General features: G+C 38.6%; 1 protein-coding gene across 10 annotated transcripts in view; it reads right to left on the bottom strand.

Moving 5' to 3' along the window:
• Window positions 1–26,584, bottom strand: part of BNC2 (basonuclin zinc finger protein 2) — a 423,723-nt gene that overhangs the window by 247,107 nt on the left and 150,032 nt on the right. For 4 of the 10 annotated variants that reach the window (XM_082695070.1, XM_082695083.1, XM_082695069.1 and 1 more), the window contains one exon: window positions 4,839–4,922. The exons of 3 other annotated variants lie outside the window; for them this stretch is intronic. In XM_082695070.1, the coding sequence (XP_082551196.1) occupies window positions 4,839–4,922 (84 nt within the window). Of the gene's footprint in view, window positions 1–4,838; window positions 4,923–5,865; window positions 5,887–21,119; window positions 21,483–26,584 lie in introns of those variants that run through there. 3 more of the 10 variants (XM_082695082.1, XM_082695081.1, XM_082695071.1) reach the window with 3 other exon arrangements.

Here is a 26,584-nt window from a genome sequence, read left to right on the forward strand (position 1 = left end):
ACAATGGACACAAATACAGGGTAAGCTAATAAAGCCAAACAAGTTGAATTTTCCCCCTCATAGCAGGCTCTTTTAATCTCAAATGCCTACTGAAATTTACAGACATGCTACACTTATGTTTTGACAGTTGTTTATTAAAATTGCTTTCCTAGGAAGTTCTATGAAGCCAACAGTCTAGTCTGTATCAGAACTGAGGCGATCGGAGAAAGTCGAGATGATGGCATACTTGCAGCAAGCAGACAACAATAGGAAACTCTTAGCACTCCCAGAGTTGCATCAAATTTTCCATGGACCGAAACTAAAATGAAATAGTTCAATTACTAAGAGGTAGATAAGTAAAATAAACAACTAATTTCATACAGTGAAGTTGGGAGAGAGTCATATGGACCTCATTCTGTTGTCTCCAAACACTGTATCGGAGGGGAAAAAGGAGCTGAATAAACTTTAAACTCTCATGTAGGGATGTATTGCTTGTGTGCCCCTGGCAGATGTGGAAAGGAGATGAAATGGGCAAGGGAGAATCAAATATCCCATCGCTGCAGGTTTGCTGAGGGAAAGAGCACTGCAAAGATCTCACATCTGGCAATCATTTGTCAATAGCTGGAAAGAGAACGGCAGGAAACTTTCTGGCTCTTGGAGAAGATGAAAAGACAAAAACCATGTGTCACACACACACACACACACACACATTCTGCAATGGTACAATGACTACTACACTTATTCTCCACCCCCTCTTCTCCCCCACCCCCCCAAATTTAATGATCTTCAGATATACTCCACTCCGTGGTCAAAAACATGCAGTCACTTGACTTGTTAAAGCTGCAGTGTATGTACATTTTTCAAATAAACCCCAGGGCTGATGTTAGAAAATCAAAATCAGTCAAGCATAGACCGCCTGGTACTTTGGGCAGGAATCCTTGCGGTTTAGTCAATAAACAGAATCTGAATGAAAGACACCACAGTAACTAGACAGTAACGTTTTGAACAGTTCTTAACCTGAAGGGGGGTTGGGGAAGGCGGGTGTACTAGTGACCATGGACATAAGGCTACTAGTCCACTTAGATGGCTCACTCTACCTGCATTGTGTTTAGTTCAAGGTCATCTGCTGTTTCTCTCTCTCTCTCTCTCTCACACACACACACACACACACACATACACACACACACACAATGAACTTATATTTGAGGAATGTTGAATGTTGTGAATGAATTTGGAGAGAATACAGTTTGTTGTTGTTTTTAAATAATTCTACCCGTTTAATAGGGTGGGAAGGGGAAATCTCAAATTCTTTTTGGTCCATACTGGTGATAATAATATAGAAAATTTGCTGGCTTCATTATGAGTTCATAAAAATGACCAGCTTTGCCCTAGCAGGTTTATTATGCAATAAAAAGTTTTCAAGACAACCCACACAAAATTAATTAACTTCCCCAAAATCATAGGAATTTAAATCTGGTCATGGTGATCGATAGACTTCAATAAGCAGCTTTCAGTTCATCCTTATGCTGCATTTAACTAGCAGCAGCCGCCAAGCTCATCCCTGTGATTCCATAAGTGAATGCTGCAGGTTGTTTAATAACCTGGCAAATTCACAGTAGCTTGTCAAATTATTACAGGAACAGTGTCATCACTAAACAAGCCTGATCACGGTTAATTACAATGCAGACTAGAGAGCAGCCACAATTGTTCATTAATTACAGGAAGCACCTCATTTAAATTTTATGGAAATTTACACTTGCACCCCGGTATGTCTGGGAAAAAAAAAGTGATCCTTCACGCATTCACAGAAGAAAGGAGTCTGTGGTTTATGAAACATCACAGTAAATTGTGTCTAATATGATACTGAAATATTGGTTCATTATTTACTCTAATTTTCTAAGCACTTTAGTGGTGAAAAATATCAAGTCAACCCCACATCTTGAATTCCCAACCAAGAAAAGAACTGTGTTGGGCTAACTGTAAAAACGCAATATAGGATAAGGCACAGTTAGACTTAAAAAGTAACTTTTCTCTGATTGAAAATATAATATTTAATAGGAATTAGGGGAAGTCTAATCTAGAATAACTATTTCCTAGAAAATAATTATTTAAGAGCACAATTTTTTGCTAATATACATCAGTTAACTTCCCAAGCTATAAGAAAGTACAGTTTCATACCCACTTCAAGAACCAATGAGGAGGGGCACCTGGGTGGCTCAGTAAATTAAGCCTCTGACTTCGGCTCAGGTCATGATCTCAGGGTCCTGGGATGGAGCACCACATCGGGCCCCCCCCTTCTCTCTCTGCCAGCCTCTCTGCATACTTGTGATCTCTCTCTCTCTCTCAAATAAATAAATAAAATCTTAAAAAAAAATGAAGAAAATCAAAATTAGACAGTGAATCAAAGTCTTGATTTCCAGCTACTTTTCTAAATCAAGCATATTAACACAATAAGCCCGAAGACACCCTTGCAAAGTCAAGTAAGACACGGACCTCAGGATAACAGTCATTCAAAACCAAAGATATGTTCATGAAAGAGTGTCAAGGATCTTGAAATTATTAAGCAATAAAGTTGCTGAGCCATCTGAAATTTTAGGGATAGAAAAAGAGTAAAAAGGAAAGAGGTAAGAATAGAAAGGGACTCCACCAGTCAAGAGAAATTATGTCAGCTAAAATAGAAAAGTTAAATCAGATATGGGCACTGTGTGTCTAAATGAAAATCCTTCATAGGAAAGGATATAAACAAACTATTGCTCCTAAATCACGGTGTACAAGAGGTAATTCTCAGAATCAGGAGGCCCAAACAGCAAATCCTCTAGTGGTTATAATGCCTGGCCCTGAGGGACAGCCTGAGATCCAAGCAGGGAAAACAGAGGTCTCTGGCAAGTCCTATGGTGAATTCCCTGAAATGCAGAATTAAGACTAAAAACTAAGAAATGCCTCATTTCTTAGGGGGAGAGGGGGGAAAAGACTAGAATACATGCCCCATAGCAAGAATGAAAGGACTCTAGAAGCAAAAAACTACTCCTGAAGTTGTTAGCTGGTGAAGAACCTATTAAGTGTCAGGGTTTTTTTTATGTCTGACATAATGTGGATATGTACCAGATATCATTAAAATGTATGGAAGTTATATTTAGAAAGGAAAAGGAAAACAAGAAGGAAATGTTCAAATGAGTCCCAGTTAATGCACCAATTCACCACACTTGACTCTTTGAACACATTCAACCTTTCCACTCAGTCTGCCAAAATGGTGTTGCAAGCGGAGGAGTCCAATAAAATGAGAGTCATTTCTTTGCCCAGGGGCTTGGTCTTCTTCACAAGGACCGTGATGAATTGTCAACTCTACAAATGTTTTAACTACCTACAACCAGGGTTTCATGTAAACTAGTAAACATCATCTTCTCTCTTGGTATGTTAAAATAATATTCTCCGTTGGTCTCTTTCAGTTTTATTTCACACAGTCACATCTGCAAAACCCATTGCTTTTCGCTTCATAACTCAAGGTTCCCAAACAGATTATCCAACAACCACCCATGACAGACCATTCCAGGTGATGTGTTTGAAGAACATCACTTGTCCTACCCAGAGAGGTCAAGGATCAGACCACTCTCCATGAAAAGTCTTCCATCACTCTGCATTTATGTGTCACGCACAAGCTGTTCACTTTCAAGAACTGGGAAATACATGATCATGTCTCATATGTGTCACACCTGCTTTTCTGTTGTACTGTAGCCATGCACCACCCAGACAGGACCAGCTTGTGGTACAGCGGAACTCAGGTGGTCTTCCCTAGGCCAAGAGCAGGTGTGCAGGAGACAGTGCACTCTTCAGTACCATAAAAACGGAAACCTCCTCCTACCACCACTTCCACCTTCACTCCAACTGCGAAGAAGTCAATTTTTAAAACTATTTTCTTTTCTCATGCAAGGTGTCTAAATCAGCAAAAATGCTTTAAAACCAAGCTCACCATGCTCATCCAGTAAGTCTGAAAATTTAGAAAATGATGCCAAATGCAGGTCCTGAAAAAAATATAGCACGTGTTTGCTCATGCTAGGGATGCCATCCATGTGACAACTTCATCCAGTAGTAGCACACACATTCCTTAAATACTACATGGCACACAGAGTAAAGGTAGGTCTTTGAGCTACGTGTCATACTTATATTCTTATCTATGAAATACCGAATTACTTCTAATATCCCAAGACCACGTAACATGAGCTGAATTCCAAATAAATACTTTCACTTGACTAAAGAACTTAATATTGTATCCCAAGACATATCTCTCCATACATGAAAAGGGAAGATAGTTACCATTAAATCATACTTTTCTAGTACAGTGCCCAAAGGCTTCTGTTCTGCTGAGCTGTGAGACCATCATGCAACCAAGCACATGATAACAATGCTTTTAAAAGATAAGAGCTAGTCTTTACTGAGGGTCTCTTATGTGCCAGGCCCTATGCTACCAGCTAGGTAGATGTTACAACATTCAGTCCTCATAATCACCTTCGGTGGCAAGTCCCCATTTTACAGATGGGAAAGCTAAAGCCCAGTGTGGCTGAGTGACTCTGCCAAGTGTCTCACAGTAACTTTTGTAAAGCAAGGCAGCCAGCCTTCAGAAAACATGTTCTCACCTACCACAGTATATACCATTTCTTGGATGAATAAATGAGCTATTTCCAGTTACAGACAATTTAGCCTAAAAAGGACTTTTTGTGGCACACATGCCACCCTGGTTCTTCCTTTAAACCTATCTCTACAACTGTCCATCTCCTGATGACACTGATGTATCCATGTCAGACATTCAGGAACCACTGTTTTTGCCACACCACCCCCAACTAATAAAGCAGTAAGACTCCAACCTGGACTTCCAGCCTCTGGTCTGGCTCCTCCAGGTTTGGGCAGAAGTCTGCACCCAGCACTCTGCCAGCACATGCCACTGGAACCTGGGGGAATATGGCCAAGTTAGATGCTGGGTGTGGAGGCTGCTAAGAATTGCACACAAACACATCTGTCCTAGACAGAAGCAGGGACATTCCAACTGCAGGTATGCAACAGGCCAGCATGGCTTCATTGGTTTTTGACACTTACTATGTCAAATATGTTACAAATAGCATGTAACCAAGTCTATTAACTACCAGAAGGCAAATTCTAAGAAAAGATCCACAAAATTTTTTATTCCCCCTTGTATCCACAGCATGTAGCACAAAGCAGGCATTTACTAAATATCTCGGGACGGAAGGAGGAAAGAAAGTTAAAGTACAGAGGAAAAGGAACATAGAATCTCTGCTTGACATTGGTGACATTTTCTCCCTTTTCTAATTTTCTTACAGGAGGATGAAGAACATATTTTCTAATGTCTAAAGTTCCTTTCCACTGTAAAATACCTGTTCAAATTTATTTTTCCTATTCATGGTATAAGTTAGCACGGACAGACTTTATCAATATTTATTATTTACTATCTCTAAATTTTAACAGGCTTATTTTATGTCTGTTCCAATAATAAAAATGCTAACAAAACAGCTATAAATTTAGAATGTTTCTCTATATCTAAAATTCTATACTGAAAGCCACTAAGATTCCTTTTCAAATCTATATTAACTTAGTCTATCTCATCCCAAAATACTACCTCCTGTTACCTGCTTATTTCAATTTAGATTTTTTTGAGATAAAGACAAAAGGATTTAGATTCCATCTAAACCTGTTTTCTGCCTTTTAGAAAAGTTCTCTGAATCACTACTCAATATTTGCAAACACACGCTATCTTCATTAATCATACAACTATCTTTTTTCATAATCTCATTCCATCAATCAGCTTCGTCCCACCTGTCTTCTTTCCCTATCAAGGCCCACCTTTGCTGTTTTGTTCTGGGCTTTAACCCCACTTACCATCATCTGTGCCAGTCAATTTTCTTTGTTCAGAGATCAGTTTTCAGCCAAGTGTGCTGCCTTAGAAGTCATTTTACTCTTTCTTTGAACCCACAAATTCACCTCTCTAAATTTAAACAATTTTCAATGAAGTCCACTTTGCAAGTTTACCAGTGAATATTACTAATATTTTTTAAAAGCACTCAATTTTTTGGACATTTTGGGGACCAATTCTCCTATTCTTTTTAAGTCTCACATTCTTTCTTCTTACCCACCTACATCCATAAAGTAACATGGACAGATTATCATCTGTCTTGAACTTAACTGCTCTTCATCCACATATCTCACAGTGGGGCCCAAGAGGGGAAGCGAGAGAGGTCATGTTTACTGAGTACTTGTGATGTGCCAGTCACCATGTGGGCACCTTACACATGGACTGACCCGGTTTTTTCCCTTGCAACCATCTTACAGGATATGAGAATCTCCCTTTTACCAATGGGAGGGAAAAAAAAAAAAGAAGGAAAAACAACAACAACAACAACCCTGAAGCTTCCAGTAGGTAAATAACTAGCTCAGAGTTCCATGCTAGAAAGTTGCAATACCCAAACTTAAGAAATGAGAAGACTGAGAAGATATTCAAAGAAGTTGATGAAAAACATGCAAAAGTTGTACTTAGCGGCTTCCACTCTAAAGGCATGTGTTGCTATTTCAAATGAAAGAAATTACAAAAAAGACAGAGGAGGTGGAGAAAGTGTGTTATCAAGAACTACCACTTGCTCTGTGGCCTAGGGCAACATAGGCATCATGAAATTATCCTCAAACTTGAGGCATGAGAGAGAAATGGGGCACGAAGATGAGCAGGGACGCAATGCATGTGCGTTGTGGCACACACAGACCCAGGCTGCTGCCTGACGCCACCCCTCAGCTGACATATGGAGGGGCACTAATGAGTTCTGCAACAGTAATTCTCCCTACGGTGCAATAGAAGAACTGAGGAAAAAATTAATCTTTGAATATTCCATATCAAAACAACCCCCCCCACAGCTTCTTATAAAACCTCAATAAATGTAGCTACTTAACTGATGAAAGCACATTCTGTGAGTCAGTATATATACATTGCAAATCAAGTATAAGTAATACTCTATTTTATGTACACAAAACAAATTCCTGCTTACCTTAACATTATTAGATCGGGTCACCAATACTAGGTTTCTAGTTCCTCTACATCACTCCCCACCCCACAAAATGCATGTTATAAACACTCTTGAGAGGAAAGGGGAAAGTTAAACAATGACAATTACATTCGATTACAACCTCAGACACTTAGAAATACACAGTTTCTGAGAGAAAACAAAAAGGTCTGTGAATAAGTTGAAAGGAAACAGTGCCAGGCTACTAAAATGTTACAGTTATCCAAATCATAAAAAGAACTACACTCGAGATGTGAGTTAGCACTCTCAAACTTAGAATCCTAGGGTTTCTTAGCAGAAAAAAATCCATCAGGATCCAGGTAAATGGGCCTCGGCATTTTAAAGATGAGGAAATTAAGACTAAAAACAAAACTGCCCAGTTGTACTACTGGGTTCACTGTCTAACGATGTCCTCTCCCATTCTGCCCACTATACTTCGTGGCAGTATTAGATAAAGAAAAAAACTTTAAGGGGAAAGCAAGCTCTGTTTCCTAATTCATCAAAATGTACCAAGGAAAAAACAAAGGATATAAAAGTTGATAACCTCATTAGTTATAATTCTGCACACCTAGACCATTAGGCCTTTTGATTTAGAAGCCTCAGTAGTGAGACAGATAGCTAGAAACAATCAAAAACATGACTGACAGATACAGCGGACATAAATTGTCTAGCCCCTTATTATCACTCCAGTGTAATTTCAGATAATAAAATACGGTATGTACCTCACCACCGTTTTCTCTGGAATATAAAAATTAAATTGATTTGGGGAACTCCAATTTCATTTGCTTTCCTTCATGCCAGTGTTAAGTGCCTTTTTTGACGCCATACTTTAAAATAAAGTTCTCTACAATGATTGTCACAAAATGTTTCAGTGATTTTTTTTTTTTTAATCTCTGAGTAGCTATAAGACTAGGGGACTTTTATTTTTTGTTCTTTTTGCATCTTACTATATTTTGCTTTGAAATAAAAACATTTAAGTTAAAAACAATAAAAAATACTAAACCAACTAGCTACTATTTCTGAAAGTACGCCACAGGTTTAATTATGGGATAGTAATTGTCTAGTACTCATCTAAATTTCATTTTGCTATTGCTGTAACAGGAAGCAGGAGGCTTTGAAAGGAACCCTCTAGAATCCCCAGGGAACGCAGAAGCTGAGTGCATATCTACTCTCCAGGACATACCTCAAAGGAATCATGGTGTGTGAGAGAGCTATTTACAACTTACTTTGTGTATAATCAGCAGAAACAAAAGATATGACAACAAGCATAAAGGCCTCCCTCTCTCTCCCCCTTTCTCCCCTCTCAGGGGAATTCAGCAAGGGAGGGCCAGTGGGCATTCACTTCAGTGTCAAAAGGGCTTCCAGAAAACACATTTTCTGTGGGGCAGGGAGGAAATATGGCAGGCTTCCTACACACACACACACACACAAGTTCTTTGTTTACTAAGATCACACATTATAAACTATTAAGGGCCAGACTTTTGAAAAGAAGTCTGAAAAAGCCCCACGACGGGAGCTAATACTCAGAATAACTGAAACTGAACGAGGTACAAGGTGTGTGTAAGGAAGGGGACAATGGAAGAAACAAAGAGTCACAGAAATGACAACCTGAGAATAGAAACATGTTACCAATAAAAGCGATTACACAGTCAGGGATGCTTCTTGTAGAGTCAGGGCCCATTTGAAACTTTATTTTATTTTTAAACATTCAACCTTCAGGTAGCCATTTGCCTCACAGGCACTATAAAAGTCAGAGCCTAAATAAACAAACTAACTTCCAAGTCAGGTCAAGACTCTCCAGTTCAGCTGGTCATAAGCCTGGATCAGTTCTGAAGGGCATGTGTTTTGGTGACTTCAGTCTAGCAGTTGCAGGGATGAGGGAAATTATCTGAACCCATGAAAAACTCCTAAAAGAGTGAAGAGACAAAATTTGTTTTAAGAAGCAGAGAATGGGAGAGAGAGAACCCAAAAAGAGTCCCATCAGAGGATGGAGGGATGCGGCTAGGTAGAAGCTCTGTCCCTCCAAGCCAGAGCAAGCACTGATTAGAACTTCAGTCTCACTTCAGTGGTTAGACAATGCCAAGCAGCAAGAGGAAAAATTACTCAGATAACACAAAGTATTCAGGAAGACCATTAAGTGAAATAGATTTGGCAATAAGCTACTCATGAGCTCTTGTGAAAAGAGCAGAGAAAGAAATAAATTAATTACCCAATGCCATAAAGATGAAGATGCACACTGAACACTGCTACAAAATAAATGAATACAAAAACTGAAAAACAGGAAAATGAACTAAGTTACTGGATGTGCAGATAATGTCTATCTTAATTTTTCAGGCTACCATTTCCCTAAAGACAACATTCCGAGCCTAATCATACTCAGCCATGGAACCCCAGCCTAAGACTCAGAAGGGACAAGTATACAGAAGCTACAGCTCCGGAATCAAAATACTACTTAACCATCAAAAAGTAACTGGTGAGTCTAAACTGTATTGATCCAGTCTCCAACACAGAATGGCCAGAAATATGCTTTATTCTTACAGAGGCCTTAGATGAGGCAGGGTGTAACAACAGGAACATGGTAATGATGAGGGATCTATTATAGGAGAATGGAGTAGGACAGAGGACAGTCCCTTCTCGAGTCAGACCAGAATAATGAACTACAGGATCAAATCAGAGAGGAGGGAGCAGAAAAGTGTCAAGGAGGGATTCTGCTACTCAACAGGTTGACAGACACACAGGATTACTGCGGGATGGGCACATGTCCTCACAGAAGCCAGGTAGTGTTTAATTAGGGGTTCATTCTCTTTCTGCCTCGGGAGCTGGTCCTCCTGGGTGAGCTGGAGGCCCTAGGCTCTGCCATAGGAGCAACCTCTGCAGGTACAATTACAGGAGATTTTCACAACCACAAACAACAATAGCTTGTTTTTATACTGTGAAATGTGGAATAGAAGGTTAAAAAAAAAACAACCCTCTCTTTCCTGGTGACCCCCTGTGGAGCCTGATGGCCCATGAATAATGCTGAAATTACATAGAATCTTTCTTCCAGAGACCTCAAAGGACTTTACACATATAGTATTTATTAATTCCGGTATCGGACAAGTAAGAAAAGAAAATTTCTATCATACTCTTTTTAAACCAGAAAACTCTTTTTAAACCAAATGTGGGGGAGGGGCTGTATTGATGACCAGAACTGAAATTAAGACAAAGTACCCTCAACTACCATGCTAGTGTTCTATGAGAAAAGCCTTCTACCATGAGTTTGCTTGTTTGTCCAATTTTTATTTTACATGGGTCTGAATGTGAATGAAGTTATTTGTAACTTGCCGGCTTTATACTTGAGAAAGAAAAGGACAGAATCTGATTATTTTCAACTGGTTTACAATCATTTTTGTAATTGCGTATTTTTTAAATTGAACACCTCAAATTGTTGCTGACAGGCAATATACAATGCCAAATCTGACAAGCAACATTAAGTGAAATTTCTTTTTTTTTTAACTTTTATTTATTTATTTATTTATTCAGGGAGAAACAGAGGGACAAGGAGACTCCCTCTGAGTGGGGAGCAGGGCTCCATCCCAAGACCCTGCATTCAGGACCTGAGCTGAAGTCAGTCACCTAACCAAATGAGCCACCGAGGAGGTACCCCTAAAATTTCAAATATGCTTATATACACTCACATTAATTTTATTTCTGTCCTCAAAGCTCAACTCCAACTATCCTAAAGACAAGTAATATGAAAAACTCCACTGGCTTTGGCGTTAGATTTCTGTTTTAACTTCAAAGGCAGGACTTGCAAAGACGATCAGTAAAATACCAATTTAAAGTCTTGTTTCCTACATCTATAAAATGGAAATAATTATGTTTTTACTGTGTAAGTTTCACTAGGCTGAAGGAGATGACACAGATAAAGCACCTAACTGAGCATGCATTAGGGACACAGTGTAGGTAAATGATACTTCCCCAGATATCACCCCACCCCCCTCCTAGCACACACTCCCATAGAGCCCCAGAAGTTTGAGACAGAGAAGGAACAGATCTGGGAGGAGGAAAAGTAAACCTCAAGTAACAAAGGAATAATGTAAGCAATTAGCAAAACTAAAAAATAATATCTATTCAATTAGTCTCAATTAGGGGCCAGGTCAATCGACTTTCAGAAGACTTCCTAGAATGTTGTGTTGAGGAAGACTAGAAAGACCTGTGTAAGTTCTGAGAGACTGACCATTACCATCTTCACTGGGGGAAGGACTCATACTCTGCCACTCCTGCCCCAATGAAGCCCTTCACAATTAAAACATAAAGCACTTTTTTGAGTTTTCTTCCATGCTAGTGGTTTGACCTATGAATTAGAAAAAAGGACCTTCCAGGGAACATAGCTGAATAAAATCTGAAGAACCTCTACCCTTTGGGGCAAAAAAGAAAGAAACAAACCAACAAAAAACACCCACAAAACTGAACAAAACAATAAACTGACAGATAAAACCAACAGTCTGGGTCAGTGGTTCAAAGTATACTCCTCAGCCAACGCACATTATTAGCACCACCTGGGAACTTGTCTATAATGCCCATAGGACTGAAGGCCCGAGACCCACTGTGACAAAACCCAGGGGTAGAGCCCAGCCATTTGCTTACGGTAGCCTGCCAGGCATGCTGAGAGCATTAAGGTATGAGAATCACTAGCATAAATAAATAAGAATGTCAAAAAAGAACTGAAAAGGCAAAAGCTCTCTAGATGATAAGTTAGTTGTAGAAAATATATGTCTCTTATAAAAAGCGGCGGGGGGCGGGGGGTGGGTGGTGAAGGAGAGGAAAGCAGCACACACAGCATAAATTCCAGGATGTCCCAAAAATCTTACTCTAAAGAAGAGATGGAAAGTCAGAAAAGGAGACTTTTAAGGGGAAAAGCCAAAATAAGCAAGCCACTTGAGCAGTGGTCTGTCCAACTCCACAGATGCTGCAAACATCAGAAGAAAATGATTTGGGGATAGATATTAACTTCAGCGTTTAAACTAAAAGAACTTTAAAATGATCCAGGTACCCTCAAACTCAGTCACTGGGTTTGTTCAACTCAGCTTTCTTCCCTGTTTCTCCGCAGGGATCAAGAATGAGGATCTCTAATGAGGAGAAAGAGGCTATTTTGAATAATGATCACCAAGTCACTGAATTCTTTCTTTCTTTCTTTTTTTTTTTTTTAAAGATTTTATTTATTTATTTGACAGACGGAGATCACAAGTAGGCAGAGAGGCAGGCAGAGAGAGGGGGGGAAGCAGGCTCCCTGCTGAGTAGAGAGCCCGATGTGGGGCTCGATCCCAGGACCCTGTTGTGATCATGACCTGAGCTGAAAGCAGAGGCTTAACCCACTGAGCCACCTAGGTGCCCCAGGCATTGTTTTTTTAAAGAAAAAAGTTCACTTTTGAAGAAAATAGGTACATTTTACTTGCTCTTACTTCATCAGAGGCACAAAATGGGACAATCCAAAGGGTTTCTTTTCTTCCTAACTTTAGCAATACTGAAGAGAAAAATGTATGTGAGAAAGAAGAAAAGGAAGTCTGGGGATGATGTAAGATAGAAGGATGTGTTACCTGCCAGTGAGTGAGAAAATAAATATTACTCCCCCAAAACTCAATATCTCAAGTTACCCAGTAAATCACCTACCTTAAACCTATTATGTTTAAAAAACAAAACAAAACAAAAAAAACAGTTTTAGTAGCCATCCATGGTTTAAGAGACAAATCCAAAGAGCACTTAAACTAGATTTAATGTACAGTAGTCGTCTAGAGATACAGATTCCTCTGGACTAGCCTCTTACCCCATTTGACAGGACTTTGACTCACTATGAAGAGTGAGGCTGAAGGAAGCCACAAACTATAGCAAGAGACCAGAGGAATTCCAACTGCTGTAAACAGGAGAGCCCAGGGAGCCTTTCCGTTGTGGCCAGAGTTTATAATGTAGCATGCCGAAGATCAATGAATCAACATGGTTTTCTTTGCATGCAAAGTTTGAACACAGGTAATAAGAAAGGAAATGGAAGGCAGATTGAGGCTTGCTGTTCATTCACTGAAAACTTTCCCAATTCAGATGTAAGTCATACTGTGTATTACACAATACCCCTCCACGCCTGGTAAGGATCCCAGGCTAAAAAGAGAAACCATACAACAACATACAAAGTTCATTTCTACAGAATGCCCACCTTCCCGCTAACCACAGCCCCTGCCCTATCCCAAGTACACTGATCCTAACTGGGGTAAGGTCTAGGGGAGATGAAACACTGCAGTGTTCTGTACTAGACAGGTGAAAAGTGAACCTAAATGCCTCCTACCAAGGGCAGTTCTTTGTTACTGTGGGTCTCAGGAAGTGGTGAGAAGAGAAAGTAAAAGGGAGTTTCTTATATTTTCCTTGGGGAATCTTACAAAGTATTTTTTCAAACATACTTCACTCCTAAAATCTACTGGCTTTAGAGGCTAAAAGCAGCAGCTTAGTAGACAACAGAATGCATTATAAATGATAAAACACAAGATTTTTTGGGTTTTGGTCTTAGAAGCCTCACATGAAGATAGAGCTACTTATATCATCAACTCACCTAACGAGAAGTAATGCTGTAAAATACCATTTTCTCTCTACAGGTTTCCTTTTGTGATGCTCTTCCCAGGTTTCACAGACCACCATTAGAAGAAGTGTTCCAAAATCCCTCCCTATTCCTTACCTTTCCTATGAATTTTAGTCCTGCAACTTTCAAGCTCCTAGTAGAGCTAAACAAGCAAAGCAAATGGGTTCTCTGCAATCCTATCTTTACTACAGGGCTCTCCCCAACTTTGCTGTCTTTTGCAATGTTATCACCATAATCTCATTAACAAAGTCTCAGAACAGGATTAAAAGCCTCGACTTTACTTCCCCAAACCCAGTATATGGGTCTACTGAAAGCTTATCCATTCTTCCCTTCCAAGCTCTTCAGCTACCACCCCAGCACCAAACATTTTCTCCTTCCAGAACATTTCTAACAAGTGCACGCTCAGACCTTTGCCATAACCCTTAAGTGGTAATACCACCTTTATCATTTCACACTCACCAACCAGTGCCATATATCGCCACTCCAATTGTCAAACATATTCTCCTAGATGATGTTTAGAGCTCCCCACAAATTACCAATTAAAGTTCCTTCCAAGCCCTCTGCAGCTTAGTTCTCTACCCTGCCTTTCCAGCTTTATCTCTTCCTCCTCCTTCATGACAAATGCTTAATAGACAGTCTAATTAGACTATTGGATCTCTCCTGAACACTGATTTGGACTTTTCTAATTTGACATAGTTTGCATGCTGCTCTTTTTAGACTTCCTTCTCCTGCATTCCACTTTTGAAAATCTTTCTATTTCCCAATGCCACTTCATAAAGTTTTCTGATAGCCCCAGGCAGAAGAGATCTCCTCCCCAGTGTTCCACCATCCTCAGGGATCTCAGCACTACACAACTTTGGAGAGTAAATACATGTTTTTCTTTCCTTAAGGGCAGGAACTGAACTTCTCTTTGTATTCCCCTAGAGCCAGTACCACACTGCTTTATACACACACAGCAGACAATCCACAAATACATGCAACGTAAATAATAAATAAATCTCTCAAAGTTCATAGTGGCACCAGTAAGCCAATGCTGCATTAACTGTATCTTCATTCCACTAGATCCTCAACAAACACCCATAAGGCAGTTAAGGGCCAATAATTCCTAATTTATATAGAAATTCAAGATGCAAGGAGGTTACTATTTATGCACAGAACATTCTTCTGAGTATAATTTAGCCTGTAAAAGTTCAGTAACTAATTCCATGTCACCTTGTTGACTGTGGTATGTTTCTATGGAAATCATACTTCTCTTGCTGGACTCTCCTTCCAGCGTACTTCAGGATACCTCTAAAACCTGACTCCATCACAACAATCTTCTAGAGATGAGAAAATGTACAACACTTTCCCTACAACAGAAGCATGAGAGAACTTTCTCTGCCCCACAAGTTGTCAACATATGCTGAAATCTAAAGTACAGAATGATAAATTCTGCCTCTTTGTTTAAAATTTACTAGGCTTTGAAGCAGCAGGTATGAAAACCTCCCGTAATAAGCTCTTTAAAACATGTATTGATTGCCATATACCTAGAAAGAAAGTAATCAGCCCATTACACTGCCCTGAGAGAAGAACACATTTCCAAGATACTATGAAAGTGGCTGACAGCCAGCTGGAGATAAATTCCCATCCCCAATCAGTGTCTCCTTTGTTTCAAGCCTGGAGTAGGCAACTACAGCCTGTGGGCAACTGCCATCTTGTGATCTACTTTTGTAAATAAAGCTTTATTGAAATACAGCTACGCCTATTCCTTTATATTGTCTATAACTGTGTCTACAAAGACTAAAGAGGATAGTTGTTACAAAACCACTTGACTGTCTAAAATACTTACTCTACAGACCTTCATAGAAAAGGTTTACCAACTCATTTTAGACTACAAAATTATACCTCTTTCCCCAGCAACATCATGTTTTAAAAATTCATCTTTAGGAAATAAGGATAAAGTGCAAACAAGAGTGTTCATACTGAAGCAACACTCCTCTTAAAAGAGACGGCAACAGCCTCAATGTCCACAAACCAAGGACCTATTACATAAATTATGGTACAGTGATTTACTAGAAACCTGTTAAAAATTATGATGGATATCTAGATTTATAGACATAAAAAGGTATCTAGGACAGGGATGAGTAAAATTTAAAACGCAAGTCATATATCCATAATCCTTTTATGCAGCTAATACCTATCCCTATGTTTGCATGCACACCCAAATGAAGTAATAAAGAAATGACTAAAAAGATGTTAATAAAATGTTTCCTTGGTGGCAGCTTTTCAGATACCTTTGTTGTTTACTTAATCAGATCCACACAAATGACTATGTATCCTTTACACAAAGGATGTTTAAAAAAAAAAAAAAAGTTTAAGTATAAAGATTAAAATCAAGGGGGTGCCTGGGTGGCTCAGTGGGTTAAAGCCTCTGCCTTCCGCACAGGTCATGATCCCAGGGTCCTGGAATCAAGCTCCACATTGGGCTCTCTGCTCAGCGGGGAGGCTGCTTCCTCCTCTCTCTCTGCCTGCTTCTCTGCCTACTTGTAATCTGTCTGTCAAATAAATAAAAAATAAATTCTTAAAAAAAATTAAAATCAAAGCGCAAAGTTTACATTCCACATTTTATAAAGTACTAGGGTTTGGATTTTGGATTTTGTTTTTGTTTGTTTGTTTTTAATCTTTCAGTTTGGGCAGGCTTCTGGTTTTGGTGTTGCTGTCTTAATTTTTCCTTTTTCTTTGTTTTAAAGACAAAAATACTCTTAGGCTTACTAATAACCTGCACATCTAGGCACTGGCATTCCCACTATATATGACAACCTCAGTTTTGGATGGAAAAAGTCCCCTGCAAAAGGATGCATGAGTTAGGAAGAAGAAGAGAGGTTAACAGAATAGTCCCCTGAATGGAAATGTATTAATTCAATCAGTGTCTTGCTTCTGGGTTACCATAAAAAGGTTCATAAAGTACCCAAAAGCCACGTAAGATTTTAGAATTATGCTGCTCAGTGGCTGATTCTCAGTGAAGAGTAAGAAAGGAGAGATTTTTCTCCATCTTCATTTTCCTCAACAAAAGTAAGCTTCTGCAATATTGGCACATGTATTTTTTAAACTGGTAATGAAAAAAGGCCAAGGATGTACATGACACAAGTATTAAGAACCAGGTAGCACCACTGACAAAGAGATGCTAAGTTAACAGTGCATAGTCTTAAAAGCTAACCACAAGAACAGAGGGCAAAACTGCTAGTAACAACCAACTCAGCTCAGCCTCTCTCTATGCCATATGATCCAGGCATGAGTACGAAGCCCCACTTTGTAAGTTAAATAACTGAGGTTTAGAGAGGTTATAGAACTTTTCCAAAGTCACACGAAGGAAATTGAAAAGCAGAAAAATCTGCCTCGAAAGTCTGGACTTTTCCCACCATACCAGATAATGAAACAGAAATTACATATCTAATGATGTACTAGATAAAATCCCAGTATAAATTTAACAAGTTAGAACATTTGAAATTCCTGGTTTATAAAGGTATTACAGAATGACCACATCAATTAATTTGCTTTACATAATTTATTTAAAATCGTGTTTTCTGCATGATTTTCTCAGAGTTAAATATATCCATATTCTCCACCCTCACATTTACACATATATGATATGCGTAATATTTTTACAAATATGCTATATCATTATATAAAGCACAAAAAGTTTTTAATATTTTCTTCCTTAAGTAGAACTTGGATGTGTTTGTAGACATGGTCTCCAGTTAGGCAGAAAACTGTGACTTTTTTTTTAATGACTTTTCCCACAGCAAAATTATTTCAATGCTATGGATTAAACAAAATCGGTGCCCTGAAAATTAATATGTGAAAGCTGTACAATAACATAACCTTTTTTTTTATATTGGCATTAACCTACACTATTTTTCTCTTATGTAAGAGGCATATATTCTCTTTTAAAATTATTCAGAGATTAGATTTTCCTGTGAGTTCCCCATAATTGCACCTCCACACTCAGGATAAATAAAACCCTTAACTCCAAAATAGGGAAGCTGAGGAGGGTAGGAGTATCACGCTTTGATTTTCTGATCAGTCAGTCCGTGGATTTCTGGTAGAGGCCTAAAAGACAGGACTCTTTCTGTACCCCTTTCCATCTAGAGCACCTTTGATTTTTGTCAGCTTTATATATTGATTTTCCTATAAAATTTAATTTGAAAGAAAAATCCTAGCAGATTCTACAATGATGGAGGTTTTTTTTGTTTTTTGTTTTCTTTTCTTTTCTTTTCTTTTTTAGTCAATGGCTTGAGTTACAGATGGATAATGAATGAGACAGAAGAAAAAGCAAAGACTTTGGAGTTAATTTTGTTGGGTACAGATTTTAGATTGTTATTTCCTCAACTGTAAAATAAAAATATGTGTACCTGTCCTGAACGCATTTTAATAACTGAATGAGATAGCATGGGTACCAAGTCTAGTACACTGTGTGAGCTAAGAGATAGCGGTGAAGTTATTAGTTTTTAATCCTCATTCTTTTACTCTTAGTAACAGGTGAAAATAAACGCTAAGCCAAATATTTATTTTAGATCTGAAGATGCAGTACATTCAAAGTAGGATTGGCTAAAAGAAACTAGATGTTAAGCAAAATAACAATGTTAATCAAAGGTCATCTATAACAATATTAAAGTACTACACAGGAGAACACAATTACTTTTGATAAAACATAATCCAGGATTAAAAAGCACTAAAAGAAGCACATTTTGCTCAACAAATAGTTCTCAAGCCCTTAGCTACACTGAAAGCATTGTGCATGACTAGAAATGAAGATGAAATATTGCACAATACCCATGTATGTAGCTTGCTACTATTCTGTTTAATTCCGAGAGGTATAAACACAACTGGCTTTCCTGTGATCTTAATTCCATGAATACCAGGGAATATTCAAAAAGCCAGGTATACAGGCTGGGGTCTTAACCTTGAAGTTAATCAAACTTCAAGTTCTACTACCAAATGCTAATGATAATGAGTATAATAAGGCAGGAAGCTTCCACTCAGGCACATGATCAGAACTGATGATACGAAAGTATACAGAACTCAGGAGAATTTGCCAGCTTTGCCTCCAGTCTACAGTTAGCCGTAACTGACATCACAGAAATAACAGCAACATCTGACATCGACGAAGGCCAACCTGGTGAGAATTGTGCAGAGTGGCGAAAATGCAAGAGTAATGGATGACACAAGAGGATTCTCAACCCCAAAAAAAATTTAAAAAAGGAAAGAAAGAAGGAAAAAAGAAAAACTGTCCTTCAATTCCTCATCTCTCCATTCCTTTAAACGAAGAAATTAAAACATTTTATTTAAATTTACCTCATTGTTCCCCCAAATTCAAGCCTCCCAGGGCAAGCTGAAAGAAAGGGATCTAATAGTTTACTCAATACCTACTTGGTACCAAAGCTTCACATGTGTTCTCATTTCATCTTCCTGACAGAGTCTCAAGCTAACTGTTCTTTTTCCCATTTTGGAATTGAAGAAAATAAAGGCTAGAGTTAAAGTGACTTATCCAAGGTTCCAAGACTAATAAATTGCAATATTTGAATCTGAACTCAGGTCCCATCTTTTAATTCCCTCCGCTCCACCCTGGCGAGTTCTACAATACCAAACACTAACACTGGGTCCAATGGGAACAGAAAAATGCTGAGACAACAAATATTGTTATTAACAAAATTTGATTCTTAGGGGGAAAAAAATCCTAAACCAACTTTAATTTTTTTTATTAGGGAGACATAATATTGTACTAATTCTACTCTTTCCCCCTTGGATTATGAGGGAAATTTTTAGTTAATCAAATTGGATAAGTTTGAAAAAACCACAACATCCTTTTTATAAGCAAAAACTACTCTCATGAATGGGATAACAACTGTATTTTTGGATACTCTAAGTGTACATGACAAATTTTTTCTTTCTCAATTTGGCACTGTTAAGGAGTTTTTGTACTATTTAAGATAAAGAATTAATTTTGAAACTGGCTATAAGGGGGAAAAAATTCTAGCACAAAGTAAGTTTAATAGTCTTCTGAAAACTGTACTTTAGAATCTGGAACTAAAAACAAAAATCACAAGAAAATTCCCAATATCAGTTTACTAAATCCAACAAAGTAAAAAAAATAATACTTCTTCTTAATGCAAGTATTTTTTAGGACATAAGGTAAAATACCTAATCAATTTTGTAAACTTTGAAGTGCCCCCATCCATACAAATCATGACTTTTGTTATAGAGTTGACTGCTTGTGGGTTTAAGACCTCCTATGAACAATGTGAATGAATCTGTTTATAAAGAATAACCCATTATACAGATAGCACTAATCTGATTAAACACAGGAGTCTATCTTGACAAAATCATCACTTTACAGAAATATATAAACCATGTACTCCAAACACTCTAACTGGACACATAGATCCACCCATAGTTTACTCTGCATACTATATTCTTAGATTAAATTTCTATTATATAACAATTTAAAAAATTAACTTACCAAGAGAAAACCACCTTAGTTCAACAACTCTAGAAGTTTGGTTTTCTTTTTTTTGTTTTTTTTTTTTTTTCTGGTTACCTATTTGGCAGTTATCAAAGTGTATGTGCACATACACAGAAGCACATACAAAACTCCATATATGTATATATACGCATTATTGAGGAGAAAATGATACATCAAAAGCCATGGAAACAGAGTAAGTATTAAGGTTCGAAAGTGAAAAGAAACAGAAAGACAATTCAAAATTAGGATTCAAACTACTGAGGTACCTTTACTTAGGTAAGCCCAAGAAAATCCGTATTTCTCCTACTCAGTGGGAAAAAATTGGGCACATGAATATTTTATGAAGTCACAATGCAAAATCAGAAGGCTATTCCACACACACGTGCTTTAATCTGTTATAAATTAACTGGAGTCCGATAAATCATGAAGCAATCCTGAGTGTTATATGTAACATGCACAATTACAACTGAAGTCAAATCATACACACCCTCAGTTAACTGTAAGCCTAAAACCACTGGAATAACGAATGAGAAGGCTGGAGTTTCCCCTGGAGAGGGTCTGGGATGGGAGAAAATCTACAAAATGGATATATCTGAATCAACTGCAAAACCCGAAAATGTCCTAAAACCCTGAAGATGTTCGAGTGGTTTCACAACAAAGTCCCTTTACAAGATCCACAGCCCAGACGACTTGCATCTTTTAAACCGTCCCGATTTAAAATCACACTGGAAACCTCTGCCTGCAATTGAATTAGAATGGTTCAGTGTACCCCTTCTAAACGCCAAGGGGGGAAAAAAAAACAAGCACCACACTTAAGTTTGTTTTGTTTTAAACTAGACCTTCTGCATTCCAAAACTGTATCCCTCTGACTGATATAAACCGTTATTACAGAGAAATGGTTAATAAAAAAAATTTTTTTAAAGGAAACCAAACCATCCAGTGAAAGGAATGAGGGAGTAGTAATGGTAACATACAGTACCATGAGCTGCAGTGGCCTCCCAGTCAGTGGTGCAAGGTTAACAGATCACTCTTGGCCTTCAGGCAGACAGCAAAACACAGCCTGGGGGAGGGGGGGGTAGGAGGGTGGGGTGGGGGGGACAGGGACCAAGGCCGGGGGAGGGGGCTCTCACTCGGATAGTTTACACAAGAAGTCAGCTTAGCTCCTTGCAGGCGCATTCCTCCTCTCTATCTCCCAACCTCTTTGCGTGTGTCTTGTCATATTTTCTTCAGCTGTTAATTGTCCAGACGGCAAGACTTTAACAGCCACAGTTTAGGAAAAAGCGAAACCCTTCTAAGTGACCATCACAGCAAATCAGCTTCACGCTGGTGGGTAAAATTTTCCAAGGGAAGTGTTCTTCTGATAGTTCCTGAGTCTCTAAGTCACCCCCCCACCCCCACCCGCCGCCACACACACTCCCCTAGAGGGCTAAAGGCACTGTGGCAATAAAACATTCATGCGACTTGGAATTTTAACACAATGCCATTTCCCTAGTTTAACCTGAAAGGAATGCACTAGTCACAACAGACTACATCATCCTGCCATTAAACCCTGCCAAGGAACCGCTTTTTTGGCCGTGCCGGGCCAGCTTTGACGGGAAAGGAGTACACAGACCCACACACTGAGCACAGAGGGGCCACCTCTGCTTCCTCAGCTTAGGCCAGCAACACCCTGCTCTTGAACATGACCCTTGACCCTTCGCATTGTGACCGGCTTGTGATGCATGTGTCACTCTGGAACTTATGCAGAGCCACCACTGACTGTGCAGGCCATTTGCTGCTCCTTCTCCACAGGACTTGGGAGGATGCCAAAAGTTCTTATTATTACTGCTACCACTGAAACTCTTAGGTTTAAGTGTGGGGATGCTTTCTCCCTGTGTCCCAGAGTGGTCTGCTTTTCTCTTTCCTTTGTTTGGTCAGGACTTTTTAAAAAACAAACTTTGCATTTGCATTCATAATTAGGTTATGATTACCGACAAAATGGTTTGCTTTGGGGACTACTTATCAAAGCTGCCAGGTCTTTCGCATTTAAGTGACATTTAATTTAGATTTACAAAATACAAAAACAGAAATAATTCTGATTTCTCCTGAGAATCTTAGAGAAAAACTCAAAGGTGTTAAATTCTAAAAACATCGTAACCATTTCATGTGGCTAAGGTACTATCACAAAACAAATAACAAATTAGATTTTAAAAACCCTTATAGATGTATTGGTTTATTACTTGTGCAGAGACTTCTGCCTTCCAGGGACCATAACTGACAGACCAAGAAGCAAAGAAAAATTGTATGTACCACAAATGAAAAATTTAAATAACATTAAAAGTTTAAAAATGGGGGCGTCTGGGTGGCTCAGTGGGTTAAGCCTCTGCCTTCAGTTCAGGTCTTGATCAGAGGGTCCTGGGATGGAGCCCCCATGGGGCGCTCTGCACAGCGGGGAGGCTGCCTCCCCCTCTTTCTCTTCTGGCCTCTGTGCCTACTTGTGATCTCTCTCTGTGTCAAATAAATAAATAAAATATTTTTTTAAAAAGTTTAAAAATATTTTAATTAATTTCTAACTCTGCTGTGAAGCCAATTTGGTCCTTTATAACCAATCACACCACAACAGTATTTTTATTTTAGAAGTTGCAAGATACCATAATCCTGCCCCCCCAAATCCCTTTTTCCTTCATCCTCAACTTCTCTTCCACTACTGAAGTACCTTCCTGATTTTTTTTTTTACTTTTGTGATTATTCATTTTTCCCTTTTTTTGATCATTAACTATTTTCACATGGGGTACTTTCACTTTCAACATTGCCCTATTATTTCGTCTTTATTACTCTTTTCTGCTGTAGCCACAAGTAGGTCTGAAAAGCAGCAAGTCTCTCCTTCTTGCCCTTGACCCTGAACTACAGCCAGGTGAGCAGTGAATTATCCCTATAAAAGGCAAAAGGTGTTCTGGCTTTAATCTCCTAGAGTGAGGCCATGTGCCCTTCTCAGTAGCAAATGAAGAACATCTTACTTCATCTAAGAGAACAATCTAAAATACAAAATGATGATCTCTAAGCAAGTTAACATGCACATACAAAATAAAACCAAACTGTCTTCTTTAGCGTCATTTTTGTCTCCTTAGTAGTTGGAATTAGTCTTAAGCCCTAGTTAAAAGATTTATTTCTTTTTCTTTTCTTTAACCAGACATTATCAGGCCTTGAAAAGTCATTCTAATCCCTTCACCTTAGCCAAGCCGTGCTAATTCTAGATAGGAGGACAGCAATTAATTTTTAAAAAGGGGGGTAGGGGCGCCTGGGTGGCTCAGTGGATTAAGCCACTGCCTTCAGCTCAGGTTATGATCCCAGGGTCCTGGGATCGAGCCCGGCATAGGGCTCTCTGCTCAGTGGGGATCCTGCTTCTTCCTCTCTCTCTGCCTGCTGCTCTCCGACTTGTGATCTCTGTCTGTCAAATAAATAAATAAAATAAATCTTTAAAAAAAAGGGGAGGATTGTTTTACTTGGGGGACAGAGGGTGGGAGATCAACCCAACAAAGAAGCAAAGATTATCAGAAACTTTGCTAAATATTTCCATTTCAAAATGTAAATGATGAAATCAAACCCATTTTAATTATATTAAAACACAGCAATAAAGACGATTTTTTCAAGTTATCTGACTTATCAATGTATATTCAAATTCTATATTTTTATATTTTTTGGGAAACCCAGTAAAATTGGACAGCACCAAGTCAAGACATGAGATTAAAATTACAAAAGACAATTTCTATCTAAATCCAGACATACTTTTTTTTTCTTTTTTTGCTTCTATCTAATTAATCAAGAGTGATCCCAAAGTATCTAGGATGAAGATCCAGAGAAAGAAAAAAGAGTAAAGGTCTGTGAACATGCAAGAGGCATGTTAAATCCTCTCAATTGTGATGAATTTCCTCTGAAGACTTCTGGAATTTTGAGCTATATCATTCAAAAAAGCAATAATCCATCTTATTCTATTTCTCAACAAATTGTCAACCAATTTTATAATGTGTTCACTGCTATGATACAGTGATGAATCACAATGAGGAAACCATTGCATAGTACAAATACCACCATGAAAAACATTTTATACGAAACTATATCAACAATATAGAACTTGCTAGAAAAGAAACTCATATCAGTAAGTTCACTGAAATGCAAGAAGTTGCAGAAATCCAAGTTTTACAGAAACAGTAACTTATTTTGGCAGGCACGTTTGAGATGATCAAATCTGTGATAACCATTTTCCCCTAACCAAAAAAAAAAAAAAAAAAAAAAAAGGCCTTAACTCTGTGAAATGGCATTTAGAAATACAAGTTTAAAAGTTTTGTAAGCTACCTTTTAATTTCTAGAAAGCAAAACAGGTGAGCTTTTTCTCACTGACTTCTATTACAAGCAGCATGAGCACACATACATTAACTCATTCTTCTCAACTTGGAGCCAAGGATTGGCTGAATCAACCACCCCCTACCCCACACTCAGGCAGTTAACAGGCGCCAACCCTGAGTTAAGGCAAACCTCAGAGGCAAAGGGATGAAAAATAAAAGACGTGTGGATTGAGGAGAGAAGGAAAAAAAAGGAGATGGTGTGGGATGAAAGCAGAGAGAAAAGCAACAAGCAAAAAGGAGGCTGAGAGAGAAAGAGTGTAGGAATGTGCTGGGAGGAGTGACTTGGAAAGAAGCAGGGAACAGGAGAGAAAAGAAGAGGGCGCCTGAAGGAAGAAAGGGGATGGCTGGGGGAGAGCAGCAGAATAGGAGCCCCACAACAGCACAGTGGATCAAGCAGCTGGCCTGAGATGCTAATTCAGCGCTTTAACAAATCAATGCCACTTGAAAAGTACAATGCGAGCCCTCACTGGGTAGATGTCAGGGGACTGAGAAAATGCATTCTCAAGTATTTCACATTAAGAGGGAATAATGTGTTAATTTATAACTCTTCACCCTATACACTTGGATTATCTATCTGTGTCAGCGATTTGACTTCTTAAATTTATCAAAAACGCACGCAAAGGGAGGCAGCTTCAGCTTCACCATTGGGAAAAGGAGGTTTAGGGAAAGCCTGTCCTGGGTAGTACTGCCTTTCTTTTCACTTTCCTATCTGGGCTGAAGTACTGGCGGGGGCGGGGGGGGGGGGGGCATCGGAAAGAGAGATCTAGGAAGGAGAAGAACTCCTGGTTCAGTTACTAATGCAACGCCCCCCACCAAAAGGCTTTCTTGGCCTGTGGTTGATTGCATTAGGTACCATCCGTCAAAAGTGACACAGAAGAGAAGGAATAACTTGAATCAGCAACCCGAGCTGCCATCATCAGAATTTACTTTACGGAAACTTACTTAAGTCTCTCAGCACACCCAGCGGAAGAGAAGCTGCTGACAATTGGATTGTAATTAAACAGTACTCTCACCATGCCACCCGAGTTCCATACACAGAGCTTATCAAAATAGGAAGGGAGGGCTAAGCTTATTCTATTTGGTTAGCTTTGTGACAGGGAGGGGAGATGTTAATTGATAGTACATCCTACCCTCATGTTCCTTCCTTAAGAAAAATCTGTTTTTTCAAAACATCAAATTCTTAGAATTGTTGCCTAATTGTTCCTTAATGTAAATTTAGCTCACTCTTAATATAATGATAGCATCATTAGAGTGTTTCTGACCTGAGGGAGGGTAAAAGATTCTGTTGATATTTTTGTTGCCAAAATTAAAGCATTACCAGACTTAAGTTTTTAAGGTGCAAGGTCTGTCAACACACAAAAGCAAGTGTCTTGAAAGTGGGGAAATAAACAGAAGAGAGTAAGTTTCAAAAAAGTGTTTTAATTACAATCACTTCTTCAAAGATATGAAGGGGGAAAGTGGGTCTACATACGAAGAACACAAATGACTGGACTGTAACTGTTCTGAGTTTCACGTTAAGACTGTTCAAACTATATAAAGCAGTATTTTAAACTGTTGGGTATTTTTATTTGCAACTAGTACAACTGCAACAGAAACAGACATTCTCCTTTTGGAGACATTCATATGTAAATAAATGCTGATGAATGGAAATGAGATGCTATACATGATGGGCAACATTCAACATTTTGTTTAAAAAAAGGCGAAGTTACCTCACTCACTGAAGCTTGAATCTCTTTCCTCCTATAACTGGGCACAAAAGAAAATGAAAGACAATGATGGACCTTCTACCAGCTTCTATTGGCTAAACATCACGAACAGAGATTCTTATGACAGAAAACAAACATTCTTTCAATCTTATGTTCTGCATCTTTTTTATGGCATAGCATTACACAGTCATTTTTTTAAATGCATACTTAATTAGAAACTGAAATTGTAAAAATAACCAGAATTTTCATGGCTGCACTAAGCCAACAAGTTAAAATGTCCAAAATAGTATCATTATTTAATGAGTGTTTTATTTCTTTCAGAGGAGATAATTAAAAAGGAATTTCCTAGGTCAAGA

This window comes from Mustela nivalis, assembly GCF_964662115.1.
Source record: "Mustela nivalis genome assembly, chromosome: 13".
NCBI classification, from domain to species: Eukaryota; Metazoa; Chordata; class Mammalia; order Carnivora; family Mustelidae; genus Mustela; species Mustela nivalis.